The sequence below is a fragment of the Lithobates pipiens genome, unplaced genomic scaffold (genome assembly GCF_037356315.1).
Source record: "Lithobates pipiens isolate NorthernLeopardFrog02 unplaced genomic scaffold, aLitPip1_a1.2 Scaffold_18, whole genome shotgun sequence".
Classification (NCBI taxonomy): Eukaryota; Metazoa; Chordata; class Amphibia; order Anura; family Ranidae; genus Lithobates; species Lithobates pipiens.
The window spans coordinates 432,211,430-432,229,173 of NW_027507758.1; the positions used below are offsets into that span (position 1 = coordinate 432,211,430).

The 17,744-nt window shown below is 40.8% G+C and overlaps 1 protein-coding gene across 2 annotated transcripts in view; it reads left to right on the forward strand.

The window, feature by feature from the left end:
- Positions 1-17,744, forward strand: part of LOC143988477 (uncharacterized) — a 328,901-nt gene that overhangs the window by 53,773 nt on the left and 257,384 nt on the right. Inside the window, exon 2 of one of the 2 annotated variants that reach the window (XM_077488089.1) lies at positions 510-590. The exons of the other annotated variant lie outside the window; for it this stretch is intronic. Coding sequence (XP_077344215.1) covers positions 510-590 — 81 coding nt within the window. The remainder of the gene's footprint in view (positions 1-509; positions 591-17,744) is intronic. 2 annotated transcript variants of the gene reach the window in all.

The window sequence follows — 17,744 nt, forward strand, 5'->3', positions numbered from 1 at the left end:
CTATTATAGCTGCAATGGGTGGACCAACTCAATATTGAACCCAACGAACTAAGATTGGGATGACATTAAAGTTTCATGGGCATGTAAAGACAGGTGTCACAATACTTTTGACCATATAGTGTATGGGTGTTTACTACACAGGACCACCAGCATGTAACTGTCCCTGATAAAACTCTGAAAATCTATCACTAATAAACTATAAAGCCTAGTACACACCAGTATTTTTCTTTAATTCAACCTAGAAACACTGAACGAAAAAAAACAACTGACAGCTCTGGAGAGCCGCTGCACTAATCATGCAATGTTGATGCAGCAATCCCCCCCGCTGTGCTATTATGTTCTGACAGGGGGACGGCCCCCCCGGCAGAACATTACGGCCAAGGCTCTCAGCCATTGGCTGATAGACAGCCAACACCACCAGACGTTTGGCCAATGTGTATTAGACTTAACACTGTGAGCGTGTCTGCAACTGAATGTAAAAATAGAGATGTGTTTTGTTTTATCGACAGCTTCAGTCCCTGTTAAAACTCTCAAATCTCTCTCAAGGCTTAAAGAGATTGGAAACCTCTCTGTGGAAATTGTACCTATAGGTAAGCCTAGAATATGACTTACAGTGCCTTGCAAAAGTATTCACCCCCTTGGCTTTTTACCTATTTTGTTACATTACAGTCTTTAGTTCAATGTTTTTTTTAACCCAATTATATGTGATGGATCAGAAGACAATAGTCTAAGCTGGTGAAGTAAAATTAGAAAAATATATTCATAAAACAATTTTTCAGAAATAAAAAAATGATAATTGCCATGTGCGTATGTATTCACCTAGTTTGTTATGAAGCCCATAAAAAGCTCTGGTGCAACCAATTACCTTCAGGAGTCACATTAGTGAAATGATGTCCACCTGTGTGCAATCTAAGTGTCACATGACCTTTCATTACATATACACACCTTTTTGAAAGGCCCCAGAGGCTGCAACACCTAAGCAAGGGGCACCACTAACCAAACACTGCCATGAAGACCAAGGAACTCTCCAAACAAGACAATGCTGTTGAGAAGTACAAATCAGGGTTAGGTTATAAAAAAATATACAAATCTTTGATGATACCTAGGAGGACCATCAAATCTATAATAACCAAATGGAAAGAACATGGCACAACAGCAAACCTGCCAAGAAACTGCCACACACCAAAACTAACGGACTGGGCAAGGAGGGCATTAATCAGAGAGGCAGCACAGAGACCTAAGGTGACCCTGGAGGAGCTGCAGAGTCCCACAGCAGAGACTGAAGTATCCATACATAGGACAACAATAAGCCAACATAGAGTTGGGCTTTATGGCAGAGTGGCCAGAAGAAAGCCATTACTGGCACGTTTTGAGTTTGCGAAAAGGCATGTGGGAGACTCCCAAAATGTATGGAGGAAGGTGCTCTGGGCTGATGAGACTAAAATTTAACTTTTTGGCTATCAAAGAAAATGCTATGTCTGGCGCAAACCGAACACATCACATTACCCACAGAACACCATTCCCACAGTGAAACATGGTGGTGGCAGCATCATGCTGTGGGGATGTTTTTCAGCAGTACCAGTATTTACATTAACTAACAATCTGCCTGCAGAACAGAAAGTAAGAGGAAATAAAAAAAATGTACAATTGTTATAACATATAGAGCAAATTTCCCAATGGTGACACTTGCAGTGGTGATAGCTGTAAAAGCTAGGTATCCTCTTTAGTTGGCAATATCTAATTTCACTATTTTTTTACTTGCATCAACATGGAAAAAAGCAAGGAATATCTCCCTAATGGGGACACAGAAAGTAAAAACTGTATATACAGGAATTACAATTGTATATGGTAAAAACTTAAAATGACATGTTCCTCAGTAGTGTAGACCTAATTTATCAAAATGGCAAATACAACTTGAGTCCTGTATAACTACTTGCTAAAATAAAGGTGAAAATGTATTCCTTTGAAAAAATAAGAATGGAAAATAATGCTTGCCAAAGCATACTCAGTTCTTTTCAAATCAAATCTGTTTCTAAAAACTTGTAAAATACATCTAAATCAATTGTATTCTAGTATTGAATAGAGCATATAAAACATAGTCAGACTTTATAAGCTTCAGTGGGAGCTTATCAGACCAGATGGACAGTTTAAACATCACGTGCCATGTCTGCAGCTTATTTCCCCATTCTGGTTATCATTTTCATGGTCTTTGATGCTAGTTTTGGCCTTCGCCACAAAATCAGCACTTTCTTCTTTTATCCTGAGAAAAATGATTGTGATGTCTGATGTGCAGAGGAAGCCCACATTGAAACCTCTGAAATGACATTTTAGTAGCGCTAAACCATCTGAAAGTCATTACAGGTTGTCGTTTCACAATTCCCAAAAACACAGCATTAGAGAGATTCTTTTCCAGTCTTTAAATTAACTTAGGATATGTTACATTAACAAGAGCAACAGTTCAACCAACAGCTTAGCTCTGACAACATCCACTTAAATTCCTGTCAGTGAAGATCATACTGATTGCACTGACTCCTGCAAGTTTTCTCCAATATGTTTAGACACAATAAGCTGCCTAATCAGAGCTTTATATGGGTGCTACTGTGATCGGACAACTGAAACAAGTGCAAAAAAATAAAATAAAAAAATAAACATATTGTAAGCCTCACTTAATAATTGAATTGCCTTTAGACATACCTGTGCAAGTTTGTGTATTTTGGCAGTTGCACTCATTGTGCTTGCTCTTATTTTGAGTTCACTATAAAACTATAAGACATACTTGAGATTGAAGTTTTGGTTAGAAATGTGCTTTTCTTTTTGGAGTTGACTAAAATAAAGACTAAAAAGTTACCAGTATGGCAGTACCATTATTTTTATTTTATTAATTTCTGAATGATTCGAAATATTTCCAATAAGTCGGATTAAAATTATTTTCTTAATTTGCTGTTCTTAAAACCAAACATAGTGACATTTATGGATCTTTTCACCCCAACTATTACTTCAATTTTTGTAGATGCTAGACAGCCAAGCCACCTAACCTTTTTATTTCTTCTCTTGGAAAGTTGCCAGTCCTGCACTCCTGCTACTGTTTGAGGAGGGGCCCCACTTTCCTTGTGGTAATTGTATTTATATGTAATATGGACAATGCAACAGGAGAAGGGGGGCACCTCAAATTAGGAAATGCTATCCACAATTCCAAAGAAGGTAAAAATAGTGGCATAAGATTGTGCTTCTGGAGTTCCCTAGAAATATAATGTAAGAAGACTAGATGATGCCACCCACCAGACTACCTATAGCTACCAATATTAACTTTTAAATGTACTGTTTCTGTAGGTTTTTTAACTACACGTAATGTAGAAAATCTATTTAAAGTCATACATGCCTTCAAGGTTGGACAACAGACGACCAATGGTCCTCAAGGCCTACAAACTATCCATACTGTACATATTGCCGGAAAGGGACAAAACAGCATCAATCAGTAACCTGTGAGAAGAAAGGTAACAGACTGCTCTGCAATTTGAGTTTATCACCACTCCCCTAGAGCACCAAATTCATTCTACTGTCCATGTTCTATAATGAAAAATAAAAGGCACCAAAATGTGTTCACAGATCTCTAAATTGCACCATTGCCCACAGTACTACTAGCCTATTCAGTATGTGGGGCAAACCACACTGTAACACTGATATATGAATAGATGTTTTCTGTTTTCTAGCTGTTAGTATGCAGTACTTTCCCTGCTGGTATTAGGACTTGTCTAGACAGGCTTCAGACCAGAAAGAAGTCAAATGTTATCAGGTGCTAAACAAAAAACACACTGAACACATCAGTCCTACCATAAAGGCCCTCTTCTGATTTGTTTCACCCTTCACACAGGACATAGTCACAGAGTGTAAGAAAATACTATGAATTACACACCAAGCATCCATGTTTTGTTTTGTGAAGCCTTGACTTTGTCCATGAGTCCCTGGACTTTTGAAGACTCACACGTAGACCAACACTGTATCAAGAGCAGGAGTCTCCAAACTTTCTAAACAAAGGGCCAGTTTACTGTCCTTCAGGCTTTAGGGGGGCCGACTATGGCCAGTAAGAGTAAAACATTTCCAGGTCTCCATAACAATGTCCCATCATTGATGTCAGTGAGGAGAATAGTGCCCCATCATAAGTATCTGTGAGAGGAATATGGCCCCATCATTGGTGTCAGTGGGAGGGAAAATTGCCCCATCATTTTTGTCAGTGGGAGGAATAGTGCCCCATCATTGGTGTCAGTGGGAGGAATAGTGCCCCATCATTGGTGTGAGTGGGAGGAATAGTACCCCATCGTTGGTGTCAGTGGGAGGAATAGTATCTCATCGTTAGTGTCAGTGGGAGGAATAGTGCCCCATCGTTGGCGTCAAAGGAAGGAATTGTGTCCCATCATTGGTGTCAGTGGGAGAAATTGTGCTTTTTCATTGGTGTCAGTAGGAGGAATAGTGCCCCATCGTTGGTGTCAATGGAAGGAATAGTGCCCCATCCTTGGTGTCAATGGAAGGAATAGTGCCCCATTGTTGATGTCAATGTAAGGAATAGTGCCCCATTGTTTGTGTAAATGGAAGGAACTGTGCCCCATTGTTGGTGTCAATGGAAGGAATGGTGCTCCATCGTTGGAGTTTGTGGGAGGAATAGTGCACCATTGTTGGTGTCAATTGAAGGGATTTTGCCCCATTGTTGGTGTCAGTGGGAGGTATTGTGCCCTTTAGATGGTGTCAGTGTGAGGAATAGTGCCCATTGTTGGTGTCAGACCACTGATCAAGAGATTTGAGAAGAGATTGGTTAAACCTTCAGATTCCCTGCCTCGGTATATCCGATCAGCCCCTAACCTGTCCACCTTTAGCATATCCCTAAAAACTCACTTATTCAGGGAAGCCTACCCCACACCCACCTAACAACCCCCTCAAATCATTCCCCGTATCTATTACCTTTTGTACCACCACCCCCTCCCTTTAGAATGTAAGCTCTAAGAGCAGGGCCCTCCTGTCCCTTCTGTATTGAACTGTACTATAATTGTGCTGCCCCCCCCCCTCCTCTACAGCGATGCGTAAACTGTTGCCGCTATATAAATCATGAATAATAATAATAATAAGATTAACTAGCAGACAGCTTTAATCTCAGGCTTTCCCACAAATATTCAGTACAAAATGCAACCAACACCTGTATTTTTTTATTTTTTAATTCAAGAGGAGGGGTCTCCAAACTTTCTAAACAGAGGGCCCGTTTACTATCCTTCAGACTTTAGGGGGACCCGACTATGGCCAGTAGGAGTAAAAAAAGTCCAGGTGTCAGTAACAATGCCCCATTATTGGTGTCAGTGAGGAGCATTGTGCCCCATCATAGGTATCCGTGAGAGGAATACGGCCCCATCATTGATGTCAGTGAGAGGGAATATTGCCCCATTATTTGTGTCAGTCGGAAAAATAGTGCCCCATAATTGGTGTCAGTGGGAGGAATAGTGCCCCATCGTTGGTGTCAGTGGGAGGAATAGTGGCCCATCATTTGTGTCAGTGGGAGGAATAGTGCCCCGTCATTGGTGTCAGTGGAAGGAATAGTGCCCCATCTTTTGTGTCAATGGGAGGAATATTGCCCCATAATTGGTGTCAGTGGAATGAATAGTGCTCCATTGTTGGTGTCAGTGGGAGGAATAGTGCCCCATTGCTGGTGTCAGTGGAAGGAATAGTGCTCCATCGTTGGTGTCCATGGAAGGAATAGTGCCCCATCGTTGGTGTCAGTCGAAAGAATAGTGCCCCATTGTTCATGTCAATGGATGGAATAGTGCCCCATTGTTGGTGTCAATGGAAGGAATAGTATCCCATCATTGGTGTCAGTGGGAGGAATTGTGCTTTTATGCTGGTGTCAGTGGGAAGAATTGTGCTTTTTTTGTTGGTGACAGTGGGAGGAATAGTGCCCCATCGTTTGTATCAATGGAAGGAATAGTGCCCCATCATTAGTGTCAGTTGAAAGTATAGTGCCCCATTGTTGGTGTCAATGGATGGAATATTGCTCCATCGTTATGTGTCAATGGAAGGGATTGTGCCCCATCGTTTGTGTCAGTGGGAGGTATTGTGCCCTTTAGATGGGGCCAGTGGGAGGAATAGTGCCCTGTTGTTGGTGTCGTGGGAGGAATAGTGCCCCGTTGTTGGTGTCAGTGGGAGGTATTGTGCCCTTTAGATGGGGTCAGTGGGAGGAATAGTGCCCCGTTGTTGGTGTCAGTGGGAGGATTGGTGTCCTAAGGTCCGGATAAAAGGAAGCAAAGAGCTGCATCTGAACCCAGGACCGCAGTTTGGAGACCACTGATCGAGAGATTCTAGAAGGGATTGGATAAACCTTCAGTTTAACTAGCAGACTGCTTTAATCTCAGGCTTTATAGCCACTTTTTAGAAATAAAAACAGGTCTGTCTTTCTTTGAAACTCTTCTGATTTTAGGTTACTCAAAAAAGATGCGGAATTATCTTGCTATGTTGTGCTGTTGTTTTCATGACATATTTTATCAAATCAGTGTGTTGGATTAGCTTAGTAGACATGTCACAGTTCATTCCCCTTATCTAGGTAACATCACTGTGCATTTCCAGTGTTTTAAACTTTGATCTTATTACATTAACTTTAAACAGTAAAATATCATACTGTTGCAGTATGGCTGAATCAATCCAACATGGCAACAACATTGCAGTTAATTAAATTGGTATTTTTTCCAGAACATAGTATTCTTCTAATACACATGTATTTAGCTTAATATACAGTAAGGATCTTTAGATGGTATGAGCATTGATACACGTGATTTATTAAATAGTAAATACTGCCCTTGCGTGCAATAACAACAGAGTTCTAGGTAAAAAATGCTTAGACTTCAGAACCATGTTATTATACCCTATATGACCAAAGTTTATGGACATCAAATGTATACGACATGGCCAAGGTAATTGGATGTCCCTCCAAATTTTTGAGTTCAAGTGTTTTCAGTGAAGGGTATAATTAATGCTACCTCATACAAAGAAATGGTCTAACAATTTATTTTAAGCTTAGAACCTTGCAGCAGTTTCAAGAGGGCTCCTTCTGGCCCTCTTTTGGCTAGACACAAATTCCCACATGCATTCCCCAAAATATTATGGAAAGCCTTCCTAGAAAGGTAGACGCTATTATAGCTGCAAGAGGGTGTGTGTAACTCCATTATAATGCCCATGGTTTTGGAACAGAATGTCCACTTACTTTCGGTCACTACAGCGTATGGCAGGGCATTCTTGCTATTGGAGTATTCAAAACATATAAGAGGCTAATGACTGATTCAGCCCACCAAGCTCCACCTATGAATAAAATATCTCCATACCTTAACACCATAACATATTTTGCACATATTTAATTTACATTATCATGATGACTAACGTACGCTGATAATGCAGTACTACCATTATATAAACTCATCTATGAAAGTCGTAACTGCCAGGAAATTTGGTCGGCATGGAAAGACTCCGGGGGTATTTGATCTGAGACTCAACTGGTGGATTAGGGTGTCTACTTCCATAATCCCCTGCTGTTTTCCATTGTGTATTGGTTCACTCCCCCCCCCCTCTTTATTTTATTTTTTTCTTTCTTCCTGGTCCCTCTCCTCTATATCCTTCTCCTTTCCTCCCTCCCCCTACCCCACTGGGGTCATGGAACCACGCCATCTTAAACTCTTAACCGTGCTGGAAATATTATTGGTTACTGATTCTATATAAGTTCTGTACTCCTTTTCTCTTTATTGTCATGTGTACTGATGCTGTGGTTTTGGCAGCTCTAACCCAACCTCTGTAATACCTTCTTTCTGTGTATGTTACTGCTCATGTTCCATTAGCTGAATTTATTGTACTGTTTTCTTTTTTCATGTTACTTTAATAAACTCTAATTGTGTAAAAAATAAAAAAAAGATACACATCCTCTTTACTTTAGTGAATAATGCTACTTCATAACTGTGGAACCATGTTTAACCACTTGAGATCTGCGCTATAGCCAAATGACGGCTACAGCGCGGATCTCCTTTTCCGGGACTACGTCTATTGACGTAGTCCCGTGTACGAGCGGCCTGCGCGCCCCCTGAGGGGCACGAGCGGCCTGCGCGCCCCCTGAGGGGCGCGCGCGGCGCGCTCTGTGATCGGCGAGTCCATGAGACTCGCCTGATCACCGATCCGTGCAAGGGGTCGATCCCGACCCCTTATCACGTGATCAGCTGTCAGCCAATGACAGCTGATCAGGTGATGTAACGGAGACGGTAATCGGCTAGTATTCCTCCTCGCACTGACAGCGCGAGGAGAGAAAAAAAAGCCGATCACCGGCGGCCGTGATCGGGACATCAGTCCCGATCACGGCCAGCAATGCAAGCGCCCACCTGCCCCCTGCCAGTGCCCACCTGCCCCCTGCAGTGCCACCCTAATAAAAAGTAAGTGCCCCCTGTCAGTGCCACCCAGCAGTGCCCATAGTGCCACCCAGCAGTGCCCACAGTGCCACCCAGCAGTGCCCACAGTGTCACCCAGCAGTGCCACCCACAGTGCCACCCACAGTGCCCACAATCTGCCTCAAAGGTGCTGCACCCCAGTGCCGCCCATCAGTGCCCAGCAGTGCCACCTATCAGAGCCACCTATCAGTGCCACCTATCAGTGCCCATCAGTCCCATCTATCAGTGGTACCTATCAGTGCCCATCCGTGCCACCCATCCGTGCCACCCATCCGTGCCACCCACCCGTGCCATCTTATCTGTGCCCATCTTTGCCCATCAGTGCCACCTTATCTGTGCCCATCGGTGCCGCCTTATCTGTGCCTATTAGTGCCGCCTTAACTATGCCTATCAGTGCCCACCAGTGCAGCCTATCAGTGCCCACCAATGCAGCCCATCAGTGCCCACCAATGCAGCCCATCAGTGCCCACCAATGCAGCCTATCAGTGCCGCCTAATCAGCGCACTTCAATGAAGGAGAAAAATGACCCGTTTGCAAAATTTTTATAACAAACTATTAAAACATGATTTTTTTTTTTTTGCATCTTTTTTTGTTTGTTTAGCAAAAAATAAAACTCCGAGCTGTAACTAAATACCACCAAAAGAAAGCTCTATTTGTGGGAAAAAAATGATAAAAATTTCATTTGGGTACAGTGTTGTATGCCCGCGCAATTGTCATTCAAAGTGCATCAGCGCTGAAAGCTGAAAATTGGTCTGGGACTGAGGGGGGTTTAAGTGCCCAGTAAGCAAGTGGTTAAATCTAAATCCACCTTTGTAAACATATCACACCCATATATAAGAGTAACACAAATCATGTTCTTTTTCCTACAGCATCTTGTATTTATTTTTTTTGATCAGTGTGGCTAAGTGTGGCTCTGCCCACACAACTGCATCATCCATTCACAGATCAATTTACACTTATCTGTGAATGGAAGACTACAAGCCTCATATGCCACTTCAGAAGAGAAATTCATAGTTGTCAATAGAGCACAAGTGCCTGGATGTCACCACACTTGTACACAAGTGACTGGATGTCACCACACTGGTAGTCTATTGATTATGATTACTTCCTCCAGCTCCATAAGGACCCAGGGCTGGAGGAATAGTCTGCAAGAGCCCCTTGCAATACTTTGCAGGCTCTAATGATTGATTAGATTGTAAGCTTTAAAGAGCAGGGCTCTCCGAATTCTCCTGTATTGAATTGCAATGTAACTGTACTGTCTACCCTTGTGTTGTAACTGTAGCGCACCCCCTAAGTAGTCGCAAGTAAAAATGGATCCCTCACCCTGCACAGCCAGGCACACCACATCTTAACAGCACACTTGAGTCAGAAGAATAGCCCAGTGCTTTTTTTTATGTTTTATCAAGGGGAATAAACTTGGATAGGGATAGGGGTAGTATGAGATGCCCACTTGATCAAAGCAGTATAACTCTTCAGTGACACAACTATATACAGCCCGTATATACACTTCTCCTCTACCTCCAGCACAAATCTTGACATGACAAAGACTCAGTCAGACCAGTAGCAAATGTCCTTTACTGGCAAGGACTGTGCGCCCCTTGTTTGTGTAGCACAGTCCTATTGCCCAGTTGTCCTCCTTCTGTGGTTACTGAACCCAGCACCACCTCTTCAGGCACTGCCAGCCCACCTGACTGCAGCTGCCCCTTTCTCTAGCCCTCCTGGCTAAGACCGCACAGTCCCCCCAGACTGACTCTGCACCCATCCCAGGCTGCTCTCTCCCAGTCCCTTCAGACATGCCTCTCAGTCCTCTCCATCTGTATCACTTATGCCCCCAAACTAGGGGACTACCCTCAAGGGCCAATGAAAGCCTAACACTCGATCTCCAGCTTCCACCCAAACTCCACTGCCGCAGCTGGGCTGACCCTGAGTATTTGAGGAGTCCCTTTCAACCCATCTGTTGGGTATTGGTCAGAGCCCTCTGAATACTCCAGGCAGTTCCTCCTCACCTCCACTCCCATTCATCTTCAATCTTCTGCAAGTCTCTAAAAGTAGGGGAGGTCTCAGAGATGCTGACTGTGAGTCATCCAGCCCTCCCTGAGTCACTCACCCAACCCAGATTAAAATACGTAGGCTTAGCTGCCAGCCAAGCCTGAATTTACCTACGCTAACAAAAAAATATCCTAGCACGCTAGCAACATAGCTAGGGGGTGCTATATAACTGTTGGTGCTATATAAATCCTGAATATTAATAATAATTGCACTTTTTTTTTTTGCAATATTGGTACATGCAGTTTTTTTTTCTTACAATAGGTGGACAAAGCCTTTAAAAGTACAGCATTCAAGGCTGGCAACATCTGTCAAAACTCCCTCCCTTGCTGGCGGAAAACTCACATTTGTAGTGTATGCTGCTGACTTTTGTTTACAACAACAAAATAGTAGAGTTTTGTGAGATGTTCTTAATAAGGATGAGCCGAACACCCCTGGTTCGCTTTGCACCAGAACATGAGAACAACTCTGCAAAAAACTCGGACGAACACACGAACACGGTAAAAGCCTATGGGACACGAACGTGAAAAATCAAAAGTGCTAATTTTAAAGGCTTATATGCAAGTTATTGTCATAAAAAGTGTTTGGGGACCCGGTTCCTGCCCCAGAGGACATGTATCAATGCAAAAAAAAAGTTTTAAAAACGGTTGTTTTTTCTGGAGCAGTCATTTTTGTAATGCTTAAAGTGAAACAATAAAAATGAAATATTCCTTTAAATATCAGACCCATTACCTGACCCAAAGGGCCTGGTAATGTACTGAGGGGTAACCCATGCCATTTTTTTCAATGAGTTTGAGTTTTGCCGAGACCCGACAATTCATTACAGCCATGATCAGTTTTAAATTACTTTTTTCCTTTAGAAATGTCATTTTGCTGTGGTAATGTTCTAAACACGGGAAAACTGCACCACTTTGCAGGCATGCTATAGACGCCCCCAAGGCTGGATATTTAAAGGAATATTTAAATTTTATTGTTTCACTTTAAGCATTATTAAACTCACTGCTCCCGAAAAAATGGCAGTTTTTAAAACTTTTTTTGCATTGATACATGTCCCCGGGGCAGGACCCAGGTCCCCAAACACTTTTTATGACAATAACTTGCAAATAACACTTTAAAATTAGCACTTTTGGTTTTTCATGTTAGTGTCCCATAGACTTTAACGGCGTTCCGTGGCTTTTGAATATGCCATGAACACCACATAATGTTCGTTGTTTGTTGAACAGCCGAACAACCAAAGTTCAGGCCAAACTTATGCTCGGGTCGAACCATTCGCCCTTCCCTAATGCTTAACCTTGCAAGAGGTGAGGACAAGAGGATGCTCCTTGTTCTCCCCACTGATTAGCAGTGATATTACTCTTGCATAACAGGTAAGGATCAGCAGAGGAATAGGAAGAGGAGAGAGACAAAAGAATAAGCGTAACCTTGGATGTTGGCATCCCAGTTTCTCTCCTCATTGCACCAATCTTGCAAGAACAGTTTACTTATTATATTATATATTAATGCATAAAGTAATGAGTACATGGAAAGCCAGGAAGAAGTTCCTAGTACAAGGCCACTTCTTTATGTCTATGTGACAGATAGAAAAAGAGTGAGCAAGATTAGCTTTTTTTTACTTGGGGACATCATGCTAACATTTTTCATACAGCGCTACATACCCTTAAGCCTGTCTTGCAGTTCTTTCCTTCTACAAATAATGGTGATTTGCCATTTTGTACAGTTAAAGAGCTTGGATGGCGCAAATTAAATTATCAAATTCGCTATTGCTTGCTGTGAACGACTGGCTACATGAAGACTGTTTGCTGACCTGTATTTGGGTGCTTTGTTTGTGTTGAAATGCACTTTTGTTAGATCACTGTCTTAGCCAGAACTTATGTCATTGTCACTAAAGAGATGGGATGTATTTACAGGTACAGGTGATACCAATGTGACCTTGCTAATTTGTATATTATACAACTAGGCATAACACAAAAATGCTAAATGCTAATTCATGTTTGGTATATTAGCAAATCTAGGGTTGCCGCTAATTCATGTTTACATACTAACTTAGCCTTGAGTTATCCATTAAAAAAAGCCTTAGAGACACTTCCCTAATCAACACTTGTCAATTATTTCCTCCAGAATCTTTCTGCTGTTTCTTTTGACCCCAGCTATTCCCAAATTAATGCATCATTCTGTGATATAATCAAAATGAAACTGTCTAGCATGAAGTCCAGCTAGTTGGTGACAAATCTGAAAATGTCAGGTGCAGGCTATGTGGTGGTTGGGGAGGGGCGATGATGTTAGAAGTCTGTATCTGCCAATTAACAGATCACTCCAGTTCATTACATGGAAGACTAAAGGAGTTAAGACCCCACACAGACTGAACTAAGTGAAGATTACAAAATATGTAAAATGTAAAAATAAAATTATTGGACTTACATTGCATACCCAACCCTATTATACAAAGATGAACTTGGTCAGTAATAGAAATGTCTATGAACAAAAACTCTTCACAATTTTGAGTGCAAATGCCCTCTTTATTAAAACCATGGTTTACATGGTCAACAATTAATAAGGATGCAAAATGGACTAAACATTTTATGAGAACACACTGAAAAATATTATGAAAAGGGCATTTATTTCAGTTAAATATGTAAATATATTCAAATTTTGTGTCTGGGTGTCTCATGGGAAATTGTTACCCCTTGGGTTAACCAGATGGCACAAGGTCACTGTTTAAAATTAGACGAAATGAAAGTGTCAGTCAGGAAAAAGAGCTCATTCTGTAGGAAATACAGCAGAGATGTGAAATTCACAGCCATGTAATTAAAGGTGATGTTATATGGGTTTCATCTTTCTGATTTATCACTAGGGCTTATTTTCAAAAAGTAACATTCATAAAAACCAATCAGAACTTTGATAATATTTTCAACCTCCCAACATAATCTTATCAGCTAAAATCTAAAAGGTTTTATGAGGATCATATGTTTGCTTTGAAATGTATTTATGTAATTTTGTCTAGATGTCAGATATTCTATACTATTCCTACTTAGGAAATAGTAACAACAGACAACCAGAACACTGGGCAACATTTAACACTGATGCCCATAAAAGCCAATTGATATTCTACTTTGCATTAGAAGAAAAATGACAGCTTCAACCTGATTGGTTGCTGTAAAATAACACCTTTATTTGCAGATTTTGGGACTCAAGCAAATGGCCTATTTTAACTTAATCTGCATAGATGTTAAGTGTATCTGAAATTGCTGGCTTTTGATTAATACTTGATAACTTGTATTACACAGTTTAGCTAAACTAATCTTTAGATCCCTACATGTCAAAAGTTCAGATGAAAAATAATGCCTGGTTGACTCTTCTGAGGCTACATTCCGTTAGCAGGATTAGACAGGTTGGTATCTTAACTTCCATGACATCACTATAAATCTACATTCCTGGACAAACCAGAAGATTATAATATACAATTATTTATTGTTGTGCCTGATTCCTTTGCCCATCTTCAAGACTTGTATACTTGTGTTGACTAAATTAATAAGCCAGACCACCAAGTTTCTGATCAGTGCAACAGGCCTGAATGAATATATGTTTTGCAGCAGGCTCTAATGCCATTATTGATTAGACTAACTTCAATTTAATTATCAGCTGTGACCTTATTGATCATTAAACCTTAGGGTCAGTTTGGAGAATTTTGGTGCCAGTGGAAAACATTGACCTGTTCCATTTGTTAAAACTATACACTTTCAAAGCAGATGCTTACTGACATGCAGAGTTACATAGTTAGTCAGGTTGAAAAAAGACACAAGTCCATCTAGTTCAACCAATAAAAGAAAAAAAAAATCATACAATCCAATATACACAATCTTATACCCACAGTTGATCCAGAGGAGGACAAAAAATCCCACAAAGCATGATCCAATTTGCTACAGCAGGGGAAAAAAAATCCTTCCCGATCCCCAAGAGGCAATCGGATATTCCCTGGGTCAACTTTACCTATAAATGTTAGTACTCAGTTATGTTATGTACATTTAGGCCCCTTTCACACATGCGGACGATATGTCCGTATTTCATCCATCCGTTTGCGGATGAAATACGGACATACATTCATCCCTATGGGATAGCGGGTGTCTGCGGATGAGCATCCGCAGACACCCGATTTCGTCCGCCTCCGCAACAGTCCGATTCTGCAGACGGAGGAAAATCCTATTTTTCTATCCGTCTGCAGAGCGGATCGGACGAACACAGACAGACGGTCCGTGCTCGTCCGATCCCCATAGAGGAGAGTGGAGAGCTGACAGGGCGGTTCCCGCACAGTGTGCGGAGACCGCCCTGTCCGCAGCCGGCTCAGCGGGGACAACGGAGCGATCCCCACTGAGCAAGCGGATCTTCACGGGGCGGATCATTACTGATCCGCCCCGTGTGAAAGAGGCCTTAGGAAAGAATCCAGGCATTTTTAAAGCAATCTATTGAGTTGGCTAGAACCACCTCTGGAGGGAGTCTATTGCACATTTTTACAGCCCTTACTGTGAAGAAACCTTTCCGTATTTAGAGATAAATTCTATTTTCTTCCAGACTTAAAGAGTGCCCTCTTGTCCTCTGTGATGACCTTAAACTGAATAACTCAGCTGAGCTCCTCTATGCCTCCTTTTAGTTTGGTTACCCTTCTCTGCACTTTCTCCATTTCCCCAATATGCCCAAAACTGAACTGCATATTCCAGATGAGGTCTTACAAATGATTTGTACAGGAGCAAAAATATATCTCTCTCTGGAGTCCATACCTCTCTTAATACAAGTATAAATTAAAGCAGATGCTTTGTGACATCTATTGCCTTATAGTGTTGCACACTTGGCCATTTATGGAAGCAAGAAAATAAAAAGGAAAAATAATTTTTTTATGATTATTCATGAGAAAATAAAAAGTAAAAATGTAAAAAAATGTGAATATTCACGAGAAAATAAAAAAAATTGTTTCTAGGAATGCTTACATGTTTCAGGCATGTTATACAACAGAATCCTAAATTTATAAAAGTAAAATGCCTTACAGTGTGTAAATAAAATATTTATTTATACATCAAATCTATATATAATTTTAAGTGGTGACATCAGGCAGTAATGCATATCTGTGAATACATTGTTGATGCTTACCCAGAAACATTGCAAGTAAGCTAAAATCAGCAAGCCCACTTCCTGTGCCTTTATTCTGAATCTCACATAATATATTATTTTGTAGCCAGAACCTTTGTGATATTTATGGGGCTTCTAGGTGTGAGTGTAGCCCATCCTCACAATGATTCTCTTATATGTATCCTCTCTCTGAAGACTATAGATAACACTACTTGGAACCAAAAAACAAATGATTTGCATTTTTGCAGGACTAGATCCAGAACCATTTAAAGGCATAATTACTGGCAGCTATAGGAATTTAGTTAGCATGGCAGCCAGGTATAAGCTATGGGACTGGGAAGACTAGGATACAACTGTGGACAGTCAATAATTAGGTCTTTATCCCCTGAATCATTTAAATATTGCGTGTACATACTTGACTAGAGAGTGCCTTTTCTACCTTGTGGTGGGATTACACCAAGGAGATGGTATGTCATATGAAAGCAGATGAAAATTAAATCTGTTATCATTTTTATGGTTACATTGACATCAGAAATCCCAGCATGCTTGGTGTACATAAAGCTTTTCTGTTAGCAGTCTACTGTCTTCTATAAGCTGTTCCATGACAGAGATTGAATCCTGTTACTGACTTTCCCACTACACTGTTTGTTTCACCAGTGCATCTTATTAGTATTCAAACTGCAAAGTGAGAATCAAATTTTGTGCTACTGAGTTACAATCCCTTATGTCGGTGACATTGGTAGATGATATGGTAGAAAATGGAGAGCACTCCCTGGCATTCCTGTGATACACAAAGCAGGAATTCTGATAAGTGCTCTGCTGTGGTATGCATGTAGAAGTTCTAAATCGTTCCTATTTCTAACTTTCTGGAGTTTTAATTCTAATTTCATCTTAAAATTGTACTTCATGCATATATAAAAAAGACACTTAATGCAGTTATGAATTTATTACAAAAGTTTTATTTTTAAATGCAATTGGAGTATCTAAATTTTACTTGGCTATATGTAATCCACTTCAGTATTTAGGAATGGTTGTGGAAAAAACTGCTGATAGAAGGAGAAAGTAGAGTGAGTAGACATCTCATGAATCCCCTCTGCTCCACCGCAGTCCAATCACTGGCTGTGGTCAAGGAGGTTACCAGGTTATACTACTTAATAGCAGTAGAAAAAAGACAGGTCACCAACCTGGCTCTTGTGTCTGACAGGTAGCCGTCATTCTGCAATAGCATGGTCGTCTGGAGGGCGGCGCCACCCCCTCCCCCTGAAAAAATGCCGCCCACCTCAAATACCTTGTTTGCCTTGCGGTAGATATGCCCCTAAGCATACCTTCCTTCTTGGAGAATTTATTCAGCAGGCACTATTCAGATGTGTATTTTGGATACAAAGTGATCATTTGTATGTGGGACAATCAGAAGCTGATGTACATGGTCATCTAGAAATTCCAGACATGACATCTTCATACACATTTATTGTACTGCCACTTAAACTAATATAACAGTAATGAAAAACCAGACTTTAATAAAAACAAAATACATACCATGCAGACTGTGTGAACGCTTCTCTGTCAGCCTGTTATGGCATGTGTACATAAAACCTGAAATCACAAAGGACTCGGGCAAAGGAGCCTCTCTGCTTTGATGTTAAGTGCCGCAGCAGCTTATATAGGAAATATGCAATGCTTCACTCCATTCCAATATTTTAACATTTGTTCCTGATTTTGGACACTTCATTGTATGTGCTTTCATTTTATTGTTATCTGAAAAAAATATAAATTTCTAGAGCTCTTGTTCTTGATATTTTTTTTTTTTTCACGATTGTTGCAAAAATAAATTTTGAGTTGCTCAAGATGATCATAAGGTCTTGTATGGCCCATTAGACAAGCGCTAACAAGCACAGTGAAATTACAATATCTGTAAAAATTGCCATATATCTTGCAGTATGTGGCAAAATGTCTGTTGCTTAAAGTAATTGTAAACCTCAGACATGAAATATGAACAAATCATGTTCCTCTATAGTGTATACTTGTCTCAATTAAGAGCACTAAGTGTCATTTTTGTCTTCTGTTTCGTTCCTCTGCTATGAACATATGAGTCTTTTCTGACAAGTTTTCCTGACACCATGAGAA